The sequence below is a fragment of the Lutzomyia longipalpis genome, chromosome 2, assembly GCF_024334085.1.
Source record: "Lutzomyia longipalpis isolate SR_M1_2022 chromosome 2, ASM2433408v1".
NCBI lineage: Eukaryota > Metazoa > Arthropoda > Insecta > Diptera > Psychodidae > Lutzomyia > Lutzomyia longipalpis.
In genome coordinates this window covers 32,604,835-32,621,273 of record NC_074708.1, presented here as the reverse complement: position 1 = coordinate 32,621,273, position 16,439 = coordinate 32,604,835, and the positions used below count along the sequence as shown (strand labels likewise).

At 42.2% G+C, this 16,439-nt stretch overlaps 3 protein-coding genes across 4 annotated transcripts in view; 1 reads left to right on the top strand and 2 right to left on the bottom strand.

The window, feature by feature from the left end:
- Positions 1 to 1,813: 1,813 nt before the first annotated feature.
- On the bottom strand, positions 1,814 to 11,042 carry LOC129790387 (pyroglutamyl-peptidase 1). The gene is made up of 4 exons (XM_055827870.1): positions 10,676 to 11,042; positions 9,757 to 9,998; positions 9,498 to 9,690; positions 1,814 to 2,130 (listed from the first exon to the last, which is right to left on the bottom strand). Exons 1-3 carry the CDS (start codon positions 10,898 to 10,900, stop codon positions 9,543 to 9,545), a joined length of 615 nt encoding a protein of 204 aa, XP_055683845.1. The 5' UTR covers positions 10,901 to 11,042; the 3' UTR covers positions 1,814 to 2,130; positions 9,498 to 9,542.
- Positions 11,024 to 12,172, top strand: LOC129790379 (mitochondrial coenzyme A diphosphatase NUDT8). The gene is made up of 2 exons (XM_055827861.1): positions 11,024 to 11,084; positions 11,174 to 12,172. The coding sequence occupies exon 2, from the start codon at positions 11,309 to 11,311 to the stop codon at positions 11,969 to 11,971; it is 663 nt and encodes a 220-aa protein (XP_055683836.1). The 5' UTR covers positions 11,024 to 11,084; positions 11,174 to 11,308; the 3' UTR covers positions 11,972 to 12,172.
- Positions 12,173 to 12,746: 574 nt separating this feature from the next.
- Positions 12,747 to 16,439, bottom strand: part of LOC129790363 (chloride intracellular channel exc-4) — a 31,467-nt gene continuing 27,774 nt past the window's right edge. For both annotated transcript variants that reach the window (XM_055827844.1, XM_055827843.1), the window contains one exon: positions 12,747 to 13,683. In XM_055827844.1, coding sequence (XP_055683819.1) covers positions 13,606 to 13,683 — 78 coding nt within the window. In that variant the 3' untranslated portion in view covers positions 12,747 to 13,605. The remainder of the gene's footprint in view (positions 13,684 to 16,439) is intronic.

Genomic DNA, 16,439 nt, shown 5'->3' with positions numbered 1-16,439 from the left:
TAAAAATCCCTAAATATCCAAACTTTAGACAATAATTTTAAGGAAAAACTGAGCAAAATCTGTCCGAAGCAGTGTCAAATAGAGCTACGAGCGTGCTACGTATTTTGATTTCCCACACAACGGATTATTCCAAATATCATTTTTTTGTGACAAAAATACTTTAAAAAAAATAATGCAAATTCGACATTAAGCATATTTTAAAAAGTTTTAAGAAAATGCCCGCATTTCTTAGTATTAAAGCAAAAAGGGAAAAAAAAAGAAATTCTTCCAAACTTCTCCCACTTTTTTGAGATGTTAAACCCAAATTCTTCGATCTTCTTGGCGAAAATGGAAAGCACACATAAATTTTTTTATTATCACTTTTTTGCGCGAAACAGAAAGGTTGTTCAGTAGCGTAGAGCTTTTCTAATTGGTTAGATTGATTAGATTTCTTGAGATGAGTTTTTTTGAGATTAGAAACGTATACGTAGGTAGATATTTATAATTTATAGGGAGAAAATAAAAACAAAAAAACGTGTGATTGTACTCGTCGTTAGTGACTCCTTTGAGTTCTTTGAGTCTTCGTCAAAAACAATGAGAATTGCTAAGCGTTTTCCTTTACAAATTAATTTAAATAAAAAAAACCGAAGAGAAATAAAAGAAAGGAATGATTACGAGTCCTCTCACCCACCGACACTTTTAACTTCTTCTTCTGTGCCTTGCAGTTTTATCGAATTTTTCTTGTGAGATTTAAACCAGAGATTTTTTACCTCAATTTCTCTAAATGTTTCTTATTAATAATCTCAATAATATTCTGTAAAACCCCCTTCTCTGCCGCAAACTATCCTCCGTTTTTCTGTCTGAATTTTCTTTTTTATCAAAATACAAAATAACTTTAAAAAAACACGGGAGAGGATTTTGAGGAATGTGAATAAGTAAAAAAAATTGTAGAAATAATGTTAGAAAAATTTATCTGCGTGTGGAGTGCAATATAAAAAATTAAATAAAAAATTTTAAGTAGATTGTAGAAAATAAAATTAATGAGAAAAAAATAATTAAGCATATCAGTAAATTAATTACAAGGATATCTAGGTGATTTAGCAATTTGAGAAAAAGGAGTTTTAGTGCAAGAAACTTTTTGCTTGAGACTGCAAAATGTTTTTTTCGCACTAGTGTGCCATAAAAAAATATATCGCGTATGCAGTAAAAACTTATTGAAATTTTATTTAGATAAAATAAGGATTTAAAATGCCATGCTTTGAAATAGTAGTTGAGCAAGAGAAACAGGATATTCACGCAAGAAAATTTTATTAACAACAGTAAAGTCCTAGAAAATAAAAGATTTTAGATTTTTTTTAAATAAATAAATTTAAGAAAATTATTCAATGCAGAGTTTTTAGTTTTAAAAAGGTCAATCTCAGATAATTATCCTTTTCATTTATATTTAAAAAAAAAATACGATGTGAATATCCTGGTTAGTTTCCATGAGATTTTATCATTATATAACGAATCTTTGCAAAAAAATATATCAACCAATTTAATGATTCTGAATTTAATACATCTTCTTATTAAGAAAAATATTTAATGTAAGTTCCATCATCCTCATTAAAAGGATGATGTTTAGTTAAAGAAAAAAGGAGAAAGAATAATATTTTAAATAAATTAGTTCTTTCGCATGAAACCGAGTCAATTTATTTTAAATTATAGAATTAAAAAAAAATAAGCAAAAGAAAAAGAAAAAAATTGTAGTTACGATGAAACTAAACCAAAATCAGCTTCTAAAAAATGCAAGAAAAAAAGCTAAAAATAGTTTTTAATTTATTTTATTTTTCTAATTTCTTTTTTTTATTAACAAAAACTAACCCATTCCCCGGAAAGCCTGAAAAGTTTTTAGGAAAAGTTCAAATTGTGAAAGAAACCATGTAAATAGTTAGATGAGGTAGAAATGGAAAGTAAATTTTACTTTCATTTGAGATATTTAATATTTAAATTGGATTCCCGAAATTTGTAAAAAGAGGTATCGCAGATGGATTTTCCTTGTGTTTTGTTACAAGAGTGTCCGTTTTATTGACTAAAAATGAGAAAACCCCAGAATTCTATTGTCCCTTAATAGAAGGATTATAAGAAAAAAAGTTTTAATGAATAAAATATTGTTACGCCCGGAAAAATAAGTTGTACGAAAGCCCCACGAAAATCACCGACAACAAATACCCGCAAAGGCGCACTCGTGCCCCTAAGCGGAAGATACTCGGCAAGCGACACGAAAGAACCCCGAGAATTGCGCTCGGGAGTTGATCGGCGAGAGTCGCACGCGAGAGATACGAAAGAGCACCGAGAGTTGCCGAGCATGCAGCGTGGGTTATAAATACCGCTGCGTTGCAGCAGCAGGATGATTCCGGTGTGAGCATTGCAGCAGAACACATCTGCCTAAGTCAAGCGAGCATCCGCGAAATTCTCCCCAGCAGAGCCGAGCGAGAGCCGAGCGAAAACGCTACTCGTTAGCGAGAGCCGAGCTAGAGCCGAGCGATAAGCTGGGCAACCGAGCCCACATAGCCATCGGCCGAAGCCGAAGTGGGACCCGAAGTTCCGTCCCCGAGTGGACGAAGGGCACGAAGCCACTGTACCCCGAAGTGGGCCGAAGAAGGAAGCCGAGACGAGGAAGACGGGCTCAGCTCGCCGACATAGCCGAGCGAGCCGCCCCAGAAGGAAGGCAGCAGCAGTACCGACACACCACTCGGGCGGAGCCGTGCCGGAGCCGAGCGGAGGCCGAGCGAAAGCCCTTGTCATATTGGGGCGGAGCCGTGCCGGAGCCGAGCGGAGGCCGAGCGAAAGCCCTTGTCGTGTGGGAAGGAGCCGAACCAGCAGCGCTCGCGAGAGGGAGACGAAGCACAGCCGCCCACGAAAGGGCGTGTATAAAAGGCGCGGTGGAGGGAATTTCTTTCAATAAACTTATACAAGAGGAATTCCCTGCGTTTTCATTGTCGGTTCCATTCGGGAAGATTCGCCAAGGGGACGAAATACGGAGCAATTCGTAACAATGGCGCAGCCGGCAGGATGGAACCGACAATGAAAACGCAGGGAATTCCTCTTGTATAAGTTTATTGAAAGAAATTCCCTCCACCGCGCCTTTTATACACGCCCTGTTACGCCCGGAAAAATAAGTTGTACGAAAGCCCCACGAAAATCACCGACAACAAATACCCGCAAAGGCGCACTCGTGCCCCTAAGCGGAAGATACTCGGCAAGCGACACGAAAGAACCCCGAGAATTGCGCTCGGGAGTTGATCGGCGAGAGTCGCACGCGAGAGATACGAAAGAGCACCGAGAGTTGCCGAGCATGCAGCGTGGGTTATAAATACCGCTGCGTTGCAGCAGCAGGATGATTCCGGTGTGAGCATTGCAGCAGAACACATCTGCCTAAGTCAAGCGAGCATCCGCGAAATTCTCCCCAGCAGAGCCGAGCGAGAGCCGAGCGAAAACGCTACTCGTTAGCGAGAGCCGAGCTAGAGCCGAGCGATAAGCTGGGCAACCGAGCCCACATAGCCATCGGCCGAAGCCGAAGTGGGACCCGAAGTTCCGTCCCCGAGTGGACGAAGGGCACGAAGCCACTGTACCCCGAAGTGGGCCGAAGAAGGAAGCCGAGACGAGGAAGACGGGCTCAGCTCGCCGACATAGCCGAGCGAGCCGCCCCAGAAGGAAGGCAGCAGCAGTACCGACACACCACTCGGGCGGAGCCGTGCCGGAGCCGAGCGGAGGCCGAGCGAAAGCCCTTGTCATATTGGGGCGGAGCCGTGCCGGAGCCGAGCGGAGGCCGAGCGAAAGCCCTTGTCGTGTGGGAAGGAGCCGAACCAGCAGCGCTCGCGAGAGGGAGACGAAGCACAGCCGCCCACGAAAGGGCGTGTATAAAAGGCGCGGTGGAGGGAATTTCTTTCAATAAACTTATACAAGAGGAATTCCCTGCGTTTTCATTGTCGGTTCCATTCGGGAAGATTCGCCAAGGGGACGAAATACGGAGCAATTCGTAACAATGGCGCAGCCGGCAGGATCTAATACCCCCTTAGAGATGGCGACCCTGAACCGACATGTAGAAGAGCTACGAGCTCTGACAGCCCTGAAAGAGGCAATATTTGAGAAGATAAACGCGCTAACACTGAACATCACGAGTGTCCGCGAAATGCAAGCCGAACAGGGACGGCAATTAAATTCCCTCATGCAACGAAGTATCAGCGAAGAATCTCCGTTTCATGCTGCAAGCAGCGACCGAGGAGCACCGACCAGGGATAGGCTAATCCAATTCGAGGAGATACCCCAGCAATCGTCGGCGAACAGCATCTATGAGGAATTCTTTACTGTGGAGATAGAAAATACACCGGAGATGAGAAGAGAAGTCCCTCACCCAACAAACGAGGTGACACGAGATCCAACTCGGCAAGCCAATCGTAACGGAGGCACGGAAAACCCGATCATGTCATCCGAACAGCTACGGAGGATGGGTCCGAGCTCAATGGGCGGTGATATTCGGCCGCAAGACCGGCGTGAGGAGGTACCTAGGAGAAGCCTTGGGTTTGGAGACACTCGGGTGCTCGGTAGAGAATCAACTCGTGTGGAGACACCGAATCTAAGAAGCCAGGACCGACCGGTTGCCGAGCCCACACGAAGCCAAGACGTTCGTGGACGGATCCCGAATCCAAACGAGCCGAGACGAGATGAAGGTTATCGAAGTCCACGTGGAGCAGCCAAGCTAAAGGCTGATCAGTACGACGGGAAACGACCGTTGGAGGATTATTTACTCCATTTTGAGATTGTGGCGACTGCCATGGAGTGGAACCTGCGAGAAAAAGCCACTATCCTCGCAGCTTCATTGAGAGAAGAGGCACTTTCGGTGCTGGCAACGATCCCTCCCGAAGATCACGGTGACTGGACGAAGTTGGTGGCAGCTTTGAAGGTTCGCTTTGGTCGGGAGCATCTCCGAGATTTGAGCCATGTGGAACTGAAGCTACGCAGACAGAGACCGAAGGAGGAATTGCCGGCGTTCGCTGCCGCTCTCCGAAGACTGGTGCAGAGAGCGTTTCCCGATTGTCCGGCAGTAGCCCAAGATCGCATTGCCTCTCGGCAGTTCCTGGACGGGATTAGCGACATGGAGGTACAAGATTGGGTTCGAATGAGCCGACCTGAAACCCTTGAAGCAGCATTATTAATGGCGATGGAGTGCGAGGCTAATCGCCGTGCCACCCGATCATCCCGACCACACAATCGAGCGTGGGGTGCAGAAGCTCAGCCCCCGAGAGAGGAACGAGACAATGCGAATCGGAGTATAGAACGCCCGATGGATTTGGCCAATCAGCCCAGGAGAGGTGAAGCGTATCGACGAAGAGAAAACCGGAATCCTCCGATCCCAAACCGAGGGGGCAACGAAACCAGAGATGAGGAGTCCCTCGCACGAAGTGCACGGTATATCCGTGAGGTCAGGGAGAGGCGCGTGAGCGAGCCAGCTCAAGAAACTCCCGAAGTTGACCGAGGCCCCGGCCAATCCCGGACTCGACGCCCAGCTAGGCAACGCCGACGACGGGAGAAGAAGAAACAGAAGCAGAAGGAACGGAAGAGAAATGGAGAGGTAGTAGAGAAGGTTTAAAAAGATAAAAAAAAAGAAAAAAAAAAAAATGAATTAAAAATCAAGAAGAAAGAAGAAGAAGTGAAGTATGCAGAAGAAAAATTAGGAAGTAAGAATTGAAATTTGAATTGCAAAAGAAAAGAAAATGAAGTAAGCTCTGGGCGTAACCGAGAGAATTAGGCTAATCGGGACGATCAGTCCAAAAGGTGGGGGCATTGTTACGCCCGGAAAAATAAGTTGTACGAAAGCCCCACGAAAATCACCGACAACAAATACCCGCAAAGGCGCACTCGTGCCCCTAAGCGGAAGATACTCGGCAAGCGACACGAAAGAACCCCGAGAATTGCGCTCGGGAGTTGATCGGCGAGAGTCGCACGCGAGAGATACGAAAGAGCACCGAGAGTTGCCGAGCATGCAGCGTGGGTTATAAATACCGCTGCGTTGCAGCAGCAGGATGATTCCGGTGTGAGCATTGCAGCAGAACACATCTGCCTAAGTCAAGCGAGCATCCGCGAAATTCTCCCCAGCAGAGCCGAGCGAGAGCCGAGCGAAAACGTTACTCGTTAGCGAGAGCCGAGCTAGAGCCGAGCGATAAGCTGGGCAACCGAGCCCACATAGCCATCGGCCGAAGCCGAAGTGGGACCCGAAGTTCCGTCCCCGAGTGGACGAAGGGCACGAAGCCACTGTACCCCGAAGTGGGCCGAAGAAGGAAGCCGAGACGAGGAAGACGGGCTCAGCTCGCCGACATAGCCGAGCGAGCCGCCCCAGAAGGAAGGCAGCAGCAGTACCGACACACCACTCGGGCGGAGCCGTGCCGGAGCCGAGCGGAGGCCGAGCGAAAGCCCTTGTCATATTGGGGCGGAGCCGTGCCGGAGCCGAGCGGAGGCCGAGCGAAAGCCCTTGTCGTGTGGGAAGGAGCCGAACCAGCAGCGCTCGCGAGAGGGAGACGAAGCACAGCCGCCCACGAAAGGGCGTGTATAAAAGGCGCGGTGGAGGGAATTTCTTTCAATAAACTTATACAAGAGGAATTCCCTGCGTTTTCATTGTCGGTTCCATTCGGGAAGATTCGCCAAGGGGACGAAATACGGAGCAATTCGTAACATTCAGTCTATTTCGGCCAGGGTCACGGAATGCATCTTGCTCTCGGAATGCCTGGCGGAAATGCGTCTCAAAAAGAATGCAAAATTCGTTGTGATGGTAGCTGCAGTCTACCTCTCGAATCCTCGCAGATGGCGACTTGATGAACTTGCTGCACGGCTCGGTGGACATCGTGTCGTCTCGCGAGTTGTCCCCGTGCAGCTCTCATTACTTTGAAGACGCGAAGTGTTGTCGGGAAGCGGTCTCTCGGATTGGCTTTTTGGTGTAGCCTCACGGAATAACTCGCTTCAGCTTTGCCCAGAGTCGTATGGGTCGCCACCATCGGGTGTGAAATCCTACCGACTGCGCCATTGTTACGATTTTACCGGGTACTGCCCATTCCCCGAACGTAATGACACCCTGGCGGACCACGACTGGGGCTGAATAGGGGCAGGTCAAGAGGACACATTGCTGGTTCCCATTAAAAGAGAAGGAATTCCTCTTGTAGGCATTTATTTGCTCAATAACAGCCCCCATAGGGGGTTCGTGGCTCTTCGGCCACCTTCGCTGACCCTGCGTTGATTTCTTCCTTCGTGTCTCACTCGGAGATGGCTGCTGCTTCTCCCTGGCGCTCCCGCTCGTCTTCGGGTCCCGCTCGGGGACGGCTGTTCTCTCCCTGGCGCTCCCAATCGGAGGCGGCTCGCTCGGCTATGACGGCGAGCTGAGCCCAATCACCGTGTATCATCGGGTCCCGCTCGGGGACGGCCTCGTGTCCCTGGCGCTCCTCTTCGGGGCGGCTCGCTCGGCTATGACGGCGAGCTGAGCCTGTCTTCCTCGGTTGACTTCGGGTCACCGTGATCAGTACGACGGGAAACGACCGTTGGAGGATTATTTACTCCATTTTGAGATTGTGGCGACTGCCATGGAGTGGAACCTGCGAGAAAAAGCCACTATCCTCGCAGCTTCATTGAGAGAAGAGGCACTTTCGGTGCTGGCAACGATCCCTCCCGAAGATCACGGTGACTGGACGAAGTTGGTGGCAGCTTTGAAGGTTCGCTTTGGTCGGGAGCATCTCCGAGATTTGAGCCATGTGGAACTGAAGCTACGCAGACAGAGACCGAAGGAGGAATTGCCGGCGTTCGCTGCCGCTCTCCGAAGACTGGTGCAGAGAGCGTTTCCCGATTGTCCGGCAGTAGCCCAAGATCGCATTGCCTCTCGGCAGTTCCTGGACGGGATTAGCGACATGGAGGTACAAGATTGGGTTCGAATGAGCCGACCTGAAACCCTTGAAGCAGCATTATTAATGGCGATGGAGTGCGAGGCTAATCGCCGTGCCACCCGATCATCCCGACCACACAATCGAGCGTGGGGTGCAGAAGCTCAGCCCCCGAGAGAGGAACGAGACAATGCGAATCGGAGTATAGAACGCCCGATGGATTTGGCCAATCAGCCCAGGAGAGGTGAAGCGTATCGACGAAGAGAAAACCGGAATCCTCCGATCCCAAACCGAGGGGGCAACGAAACCAGAGATGAGGAGTCCCTCGCACGAAGTGCACGGTATATCCGTGAGGTCAGGGAGAGGCGCGTGAGCGAGCCAGCTCAAGAAACTCCCGAAGTTGACCGAGGCCCCGGCCAATCCCGGACTCGACGCCCAGCTAGGCAACGCCGACGACGGGAGAAGAAGAAACAGAAGCAGAAGGAACGGAAGAGAAATGGAGAGGTAGTAGAGAAGGTTTAAAAAGATAAAAAAAAAGAAAAAAAAAAAAATGAATTAAAAATCAAGAAGAAAGAAGAAGAAGTGAAGTATGCAGAAGAAAAATTAGGAAGTAAGAATTGAAATTTGAATTGCAAAAGAAAAGAAAATGAAGTAAGCTCTGGGCGTAACCGAGAGAATTAGGCTAATCGGGACGATCAGTCCAAAAGGTGGGGGCATTGTTACGCCCGGAAAAATAAGTTGTACGAAAGCCCCACGAAAATCACCGACAACAAATACCCGCAAAGGCGCACTCGTGCCCCTAAGCGGAAGATACTCGGCAAGCGACACGAAAGAACCCCGAGAATTGCGCTCGGGAGTTGATCGGCGAGAGTCGCACGCGAGAGATACGAAAGAGCACCGAGAGTTGCCGAGCATGCAGCGTGGGTTATAAATACCGCTGCGTTGCAGCAGCAGGATGATTCCGGTGTGAGCATTGCAGCAGAACACATCTGCCTAAGTCAAGCGAGCATCCGCGAAATTCTCCCCAGCAGAGCCGAGCGAGAGCCGAGCGAAAACGCTACTCGTTAGCGAGAGCCGAGCTAGAGCCGAGCGATAAGCTGGGCAACCGAGCCCACATAGCCATCGGCCGAAGCCGAAGTGGGACCCGAAGTTCCGTCCCCGAGTGGACGAAGGGCACGAAGCCACTGTACCCCGAAGTGGGCCGAAGAAGGAAGCCGAGACGAGGAAGACGGGCTCAGCTCGCCGACATAGCCGAGCGAGCCGCCCCAGAAGGAAGGCAGCAGCAGTACCGACACACCACTCGGGCGGAGCCGTGCCGGAGCCGAGCGGAGGCCGAGCGAAAGCCCTTGTCATATTGGGGCGGAGCCGTGCCGGAGCCGAGCGGAGGCCGAGCGAAAGCCCTTGTCGTGTGGGAAGGAGCCGAACCAGCAGCGCTCGCGAGAGGGAGACGAAGCACAGCCGCCCACGAAAGGGCGTGTATAAAAGGCGCGGTGGAGGGAATTTCTTTCAATAAACTTATACAAGAGGAATTCCCTGCGTTTTCATTGTCGGTTCCATTCGGGAAGATTCGCCAAGGGGACGAAATACGGAGCAATTCGTAACAATATAAAATATAATTAACGAATATCCTGCCAGATTTTTTTTAACGGCTGTCTTCAGTTATTTTTCGAGGCATTTGTGAATGACGCCTAGGATTCCCTTATGGACCACTGAGGGGCTGATCACTTCCACTGGTGGCACGTGAATGAACAAAGTCTTGCTGAGTGAGTAGTCCAAAGATTTTATGTAAATGTAGCCACAGAGATATCTATTCAAAAAAAAAGTTTGGCTTTTGAGAAAGTTTTCTAAAGACCGAAAGAGGGAGAAAACTTACTGCCCTACATCGACAGATCCACAAAATATGCCATTATGCACCTTATTTAGGTCTTCAGCGAATTTGTGAACGTCAAAGGTTGTTTGAAGTTTATCACAGTCCTGACCGTGACGACAGAGATCAGCAGTAGCTGTAGGACGGCACTTTCCTTCCCAATCTGGGCGGCAGTAGGATGATTTGTAAGCACACTGCTCCAAACAGACCTTTTCAGCTGCTGAATGGACTCCGCAGTGAATCACGAGCTTTAGAATTTAAGGACTTTAATTAGGGTTTAAGGGCTATAAAAGTTTTCTAATCTTAGGAAAACTTCTACTCGATTTCGGATTTTGATCAACTGATTAAGATGCGACCATTTGCAATCTCAGATTATTTAAAAAATCGGATTTTCGGTTAGTCAATTAGGACTGACCTTTCGGACATTTGTCCTTCCTTAGGATCTACAGGTCCTTTTAATTATAGGCCCTAAAGAGAACCTTTTATAATTCAAAACTTCGGTCTAAAATAAAGAATTTTAACCAGAATATCTGATCAAAAATTTGATTTAAAATAATCCGACTACATACCTTCTTTTGCTCAAAGATCCTTCATCTCTAATTTTTTAACGCCCTAAATTTATTTTAGAAATCGAATTTCAAAAAAAAATTTTATGAATAATTTGAATTAAATAGGGCAAGAATAATCATGATTAAGTGTGATGATATTTTAACAAATTCAACTTCATTATTTTGTAATCATATCTGTATGGCCTTGTTCATTATCTAAATAGTAAATAAGCAAAGTAATAAAAGAGAACAAAGATTAAACTGCCCATAAAAACTCCCAAAAAAAACTCCCCTCAAAACTATAAGAACTTTCCTTATTTAATTCTATCAAAACGATAAAAATTATCATGAAAAATATCGTTAAAAAAGGACTCTACCTGTGGATCCTTTTCCCATATTTCCGGAACAATCCTATCTACATCGGAATAGACAACCGGAACTTTGAGTTTCTCAATACGATATTGCTTGTCATTCACTGTAACCTCATCCGGAAGAAGCTTAACAGCTTCCCAGCTTGCATTACAATTTTCATGACCGGAAAAAGGACCGAATCCCGTCACGAAAATTAAATTATTTTCACTTTTATCCTTATCACTTCCCATTATGTGCTATTTAGGTGACTTTTTGTTTACTTTTGTAGTTGTGAATTTTATGCATTGGCGCTAGTTGCCGTACCTGGCGTCTCCACTTGCATTACATCACTTTGATTCTGAACTTTGCTGTGTATTGAGAGGTTAGTTTTCTGAACTAGAGTATAGTTATTCAAGTGGGCACACTGATTAAAAGGTCTCTATTTCGTGATTTTCTCTGAATTGAATCTTATTTGTCTTTGAATTTAACATAAAAACATCTAATTAACATTTTATTTAATTAAGGTTTAGTTGCAACCTGTTGCTAATGCTCCCAGAAGAAGTTTTATTCAACGACAAAAAAGGGAATTCAAATGGCTGAGAAGGAAGTCTCCAAAGACTGCTGATCCTGCAATAATCCTACTTAACACCGAGACTACAATGTCAGCAACAAGAGCAATTCAGCTTTGCAATGAAGCCATTCTGTCGGCTGCAAATCGCCAGCAGACACTGGAAAAGATGGCCAAACCATTTTTCCCGGATTTTGCTAGCAAGGATAAACGTACAGCAGCAGTCCTAATAGCACTGTGCGAAGAGAAGGACAATGTTCTGTCTCTCCTCTACACCCAGCGATCGGGGAATCTCTCCCGTCACACGGGTCAAGTTTCCTTCCCTGGTGGAATGCGCGATCCCACGGATACTTCATGGGAGGATTGTGCTCTGCGGGAGACAGAGGAAGAAATTGGTCTAGATAGACGATATGTGGACGTCTGGGGCACCGGAGCACCCCTCAATGTGCCCTACTCAAAAGTCATAATCTACCCTGTTATTGGGAGTGTGAAGAACTTCAGTGATCTAAAGTTGAAGATCAATCCAGCGGAAGTGGAGAAAGTCTTCACAGTCTCACTGGAGCATCTCTGCTCGAAAGAAAATCATCGACATACACAATTCAAATCAGCAGGAATCGTCATACCAGCTTATGTGAATACTCCTGCCAAAGTTTGGGGTATCACAGCGTTCATGACACACATCTTCCTGAAAGCCCTACTACCCAAGGAGACCTACAACAGGACATGGCCAATCCTGAGATCCTTCAAATTGTAGGGAATAATATTTAATAGAATTTTATCTATTAGGTGCAAAGAGATTATCTTCTAAATTAGATAGGGACGAATTTGTAATGAATTTTATAAAAAAAAACGGGTTATTTGTAATAATTTTTTTTTAAATTGGTAAAGGTGCCTATAAAATTATGATCCTGATCCTGAATAGAATAAACTAATTAAAAATTGTTTCGTGTTAAAATTCTTTTATCATTTGGTTTTTAACCTTTTAGTCAAATCTGATGCGGCCTTAGGTCTATATACAATACGAGGCCTACATTCCAAAACCGGCTAACTTTGTATGAGCTTCGAACCGACTTAGTCGTTTTTACGGAATTTAACATCGATACCAGCTTTTGGGAGATAAATGCGCTATTTTTCAAGTAATCTGGAGTTGAATATCCTTAAAAATAATAGATCTAACATCACAATCCTTGGACAGAACGAATAGGACTTGATTATGTCCTAAGTAATTTACAGGTAGGTAGGTTCTCTAGGTTATACTTACTTGGATGTAAGATTAAAGATTACAAGCGCCCCATACGGTCCGTTTTCGTACCTTTGGGGTAGGTTTTTTTTTTTAAATTAATTATCTTAATTTTCTTGATGTTAAGGAAGTATTTTAATGCCCCATAAAGGTAGATTCCATTATATTGCTTGTTTTTAGATAATAGATCATAAAATTGCCCAGAGAACGACTCATTAAGGATTAAAAAGTGAAAACAAAGTTTTGCTCTTAAACCTTAAAATGCACCTGAAATATAAAAACAAAAAACAATTTTTTATGGCAAATTCCATTTTATTTGAATAATATTTTTGTATCAATTAAAAATAGGAGAAAGAAACAGACAAAATATTCTCTTCAAGAGATGTTTTTTTTTTTTTCAATGAAAGGCCTACGGAAGAAAAGTACATTTTTTTCGGTGTTCTCACATAAACAGTAAATTAATTTTCTTTCTCTAATTATTAGAAATGAAAAGAACATTTTTTCTTCAAAAAAAATACATTTTTTCCTTAAAATTAAAAAAAACTTTATGTACATCTTTTACTATATTCTATAAATCTTTTTTGATTGTTTTTTATACTTTTCTCAGTTCATTGTATATTTTAGTTTTTTTCTGCCTCGCTAAACTACAGTACAAAAGAATTTTCCAAGGTTTTCCCACTGTCGTAGTAATTTTCTATCGTTTCTTGTGTTTTTTTTCTCTTAATCTTCTTATCTTGGGTATAAAAAAAAGTATCGGAAAATTTTCTTGGTATAAAATTTTTTTCTTCATTTTATCTTGTTAATAATTTATACTATCAAATAGCTTTTTTTTTCCTTCTTTCATGTACATATTATAATTTAATATATTAAAATATTTATAGCTTTTTCTTTCTGCATATTCTATTTCTGTTTGATAATTAAGGAAACTGCGGTTGTATTTGTTACTTAAATACACAAACTTTTCTTTTTCTTAACTGTTTTGAAAAAAAGACTTTCAATGCTGAATTGTTGGAAGATTTTCATGGTTCTTTTCCTTCTTCTCGGAATACTCTTTCTCCTTCTCCATCTCTCTCTCTCTCTCTGCGTGGGGGCGGCTTTTCCAACTATACTGCCAAAATGTTACCTCCTTCCATCCCTACCAATTAACTTCACTCAGAAATATCAATGGGGATTGATGTTGTGAACGTTGGTGTCTCCAATTCCTCATGCTTCTTCATTTTAAGCATCTGCAAAAATGCATTTTCCCATTAATTTCCCCTCATTTTGTCTCTTGTTGAACTCTTTTTTTTTTAATTTATTTTCATTATAGACACGTAAAACAAAAATAAACTTACAGACAACAAAAAAAAAACACCACATGTAGTCTCAAAATAATTTACAATTTACACTACAAGCAATTTGATGATTTTGTCAGTTACATTGAGAGTGCAAAAAGCAGAGAAGAGAAGCAATAAAATCACCAGACACAGATCATGCAGATACATAAAGCAAAAAAATAAAAAATAAAAATAAAAAGAAACAAACACAACTAAATTCTACAAACATGGACATTGCGAGTTATGAAGGAGATTTTAGATCTTAAGGCTTAGTTGATATTATTGGGAAAAGTGTTTTAAAAATAAATTAATAAAACACCATAACAGATAGAATAGTTATTGAAAATATCTCATTAACCTTAAGATCAATAGATATTTGATTTTTTTTTAAATATGGTAAATTTTAATCAGGAAAATAAATAATCGAATATAAAATAAAATGGAATAAAATAAAAGAATCCGATTTTTGATCTTTCTACAGTTAAAGAGGTAATAATTTTCTTTATAAGAAAGTTTTTCATGCTTAACCCAAGTTGACAAACAATTACAGAAAACAGCTAAAAATCTTTAATGATTTCAATGTTTAAAAAAAAGTTTTTTAAGGGCTTTATTGGGCCTTATTCAGCGACCAAAAATCACTTAAAAACTTTGTATTTTGTACTAAAATTTCAAGATTTCAAGCGAATTTTAAAGGTTTCTTGGACACTGAGTAAGGCCCATTCAGCGTAAAAAAAATTTAATTTATTTTATGAACTTTTTTCGTAAAAGTCGTCAAAAGAATCTTGTATAAGATAAAAAATATTTTACGCAGAATACTGATTTTGTATTTATTTTAATTATTTTTTAAAATTTATTTTATTAATTTTATTATACTATTAATATAAAATGATTATTACAAATTATTCCACAAAATTGTGAAAAATTTATCAAATGCATGGTGGGCAGAATTTTTGTTTTTTTTATTAATTAATTGTTTATTTTCAATAAATAAATAATTTAGTTAATAATCAGCAAAAACTAAACAAAAACATGATTTTAGCCTTCATAATTTTAGTTTGAGATCAGTTTCTGTCAGATTTATAATTTTTCATATCATCAAATGGCATAAAATAGCTTAAAACGCTTGTATAAAAGACCTCCAAAACTCACTTTTAACATAAAAGAAAAAACTCGATAAAAAATTTAACCTTGAATACCAATTCTATTTTATTTTTTATTTTTGGAGACTTTATAAAAATTACCAAAATACCAAAATGACCTTTTATCACAAAAATAAAAGAATTTTTTTACGCTGAATATGACCCTAAGTTTAAAAATTGCAAATTATAAAAAAAAAATTTAACACTTTAAACTAGAACTATGATTTTATTTATAGGTGAAAAGTCAATCATAACGCGTCCAGTTATAAGAGTTGGTGTCCCACAACGTGTAGAAGTTTGTTTATGCGTTGTAATGCGATTTGTGAGCAGAATTAGTAGACAAAGATTTTTTTTTGTAAAATTCGACAATATGATGGATAAAAATGGTTATATCTCTGGTTCTGTAAAACCTACAGAAATTTATTGACTAGTTTTGGAAAGGTATTAACACAGGCTAAAAATTGACATAAATTTCAATAATTTTCAAGGTCACCTCCAGAACACAAAATGGCGGCATTTTGTTTTACCAAAACACTTTTTGGCCTTTTTTGTCCTGAAGGAATGGTTTTAGAGATTTCTGATGTTCTAGAAAGTTGTAGAGTTTTGCAAAACCTTTAATTTGATACCAAGATTAGCAAAATCGGTCAAGCAGTGCAGAAGATATGGCTCTTAGAACTATACAAATTCAAGAATTTTTCAAATGGTCATATCTTCTAAACGGCGACATAGATTTTCTTCATTTTTGGACTGGTGACAGATATTGAGTCAGGCTACAACATATCAAAATTTAGAGGAAATCGATGATCGGGATTCGGAGATATTGCCCCTTAAAGTTAGGAAATTTTTGTTTTTGATTTTAGCGCCTCTTGCGGATATTTTTGGAACTTGAAATGTTCTAGACATTTGTAGGGCTTTTCAGTATCTTTCATTTGATACCAAGATGGTCAAAATCGGTCAAGCCGTTCTCGAGTTATATCGAAAAAACACTTTTTGCTTTAGGCCGCCATATTTGCTAAACCGCTTGACCGATTTTCAAGTATGAATTGTTGATGAAAACGTCTCACTGAGCTCTACATCATACAAAAATTTCAGACATCTAGCTATAAGGGAACTGGTTGATGGTGTTTCAAAATGGCGGACGGCGGCCATCTTGGATTTTGAAAATGCGAAAAAATGAAATTTTACACCCACATTTCTATAGAAAGCTTCAAACCTGAAGTCTCTAACTGTTACCGTTCTCGAGCTATAAGGCAAAGTTTAGAGTCCCGGACGGCAGGCCGGCAGGACGGCAGGACGGCAGGCCGGCCGGATCAAAAATTTTCCACCACCATTTTCGAAATGTGGGATGTCTAAAACGTGCTCATACCAAGTTTGAGCCCGATCTGAGGTGGTCGGTTTTTCCGACGATTACAATACTTGGTGTTGGCCACGAAGTGGAACACCAACTAATTACTTTATATGAAGTAAACACCTGTTGATTACGCAGCACTTTCAATTTTACTTAAAAAAAACTCAATTAAAACGGAA

Coding starts and splice junctions, on each gene's coding strand:
- LOC129790387 (XM_055827870.1), bottom strand. CDS start 10,900: ATGGGAAGTGATAAGGATAAAAGTGAAAATAATTTAATTTTCGTGACG. Junction 9,999..10,675: donor TATGGGAAAAGGATCCACAG/GTAGAGTCCTTT, acceptor TAAATTCTAAAG/CTCGTGATTCACTGCGGAGT. Junction 9,691..9,756: donor GGATCTGTCGATGTAGGGCA/GTAAGTTTTCTC, acceptor TTTTTTGAATAG/ATATCTCTGTGGCTACATTT.
- LOC129790379 (XM_055827861.1), top strand. CDS start 11,309: ATGTCAGCAACAAGAGCAATTCAGCTTTGCAATGAAGCCATTCTGTCG.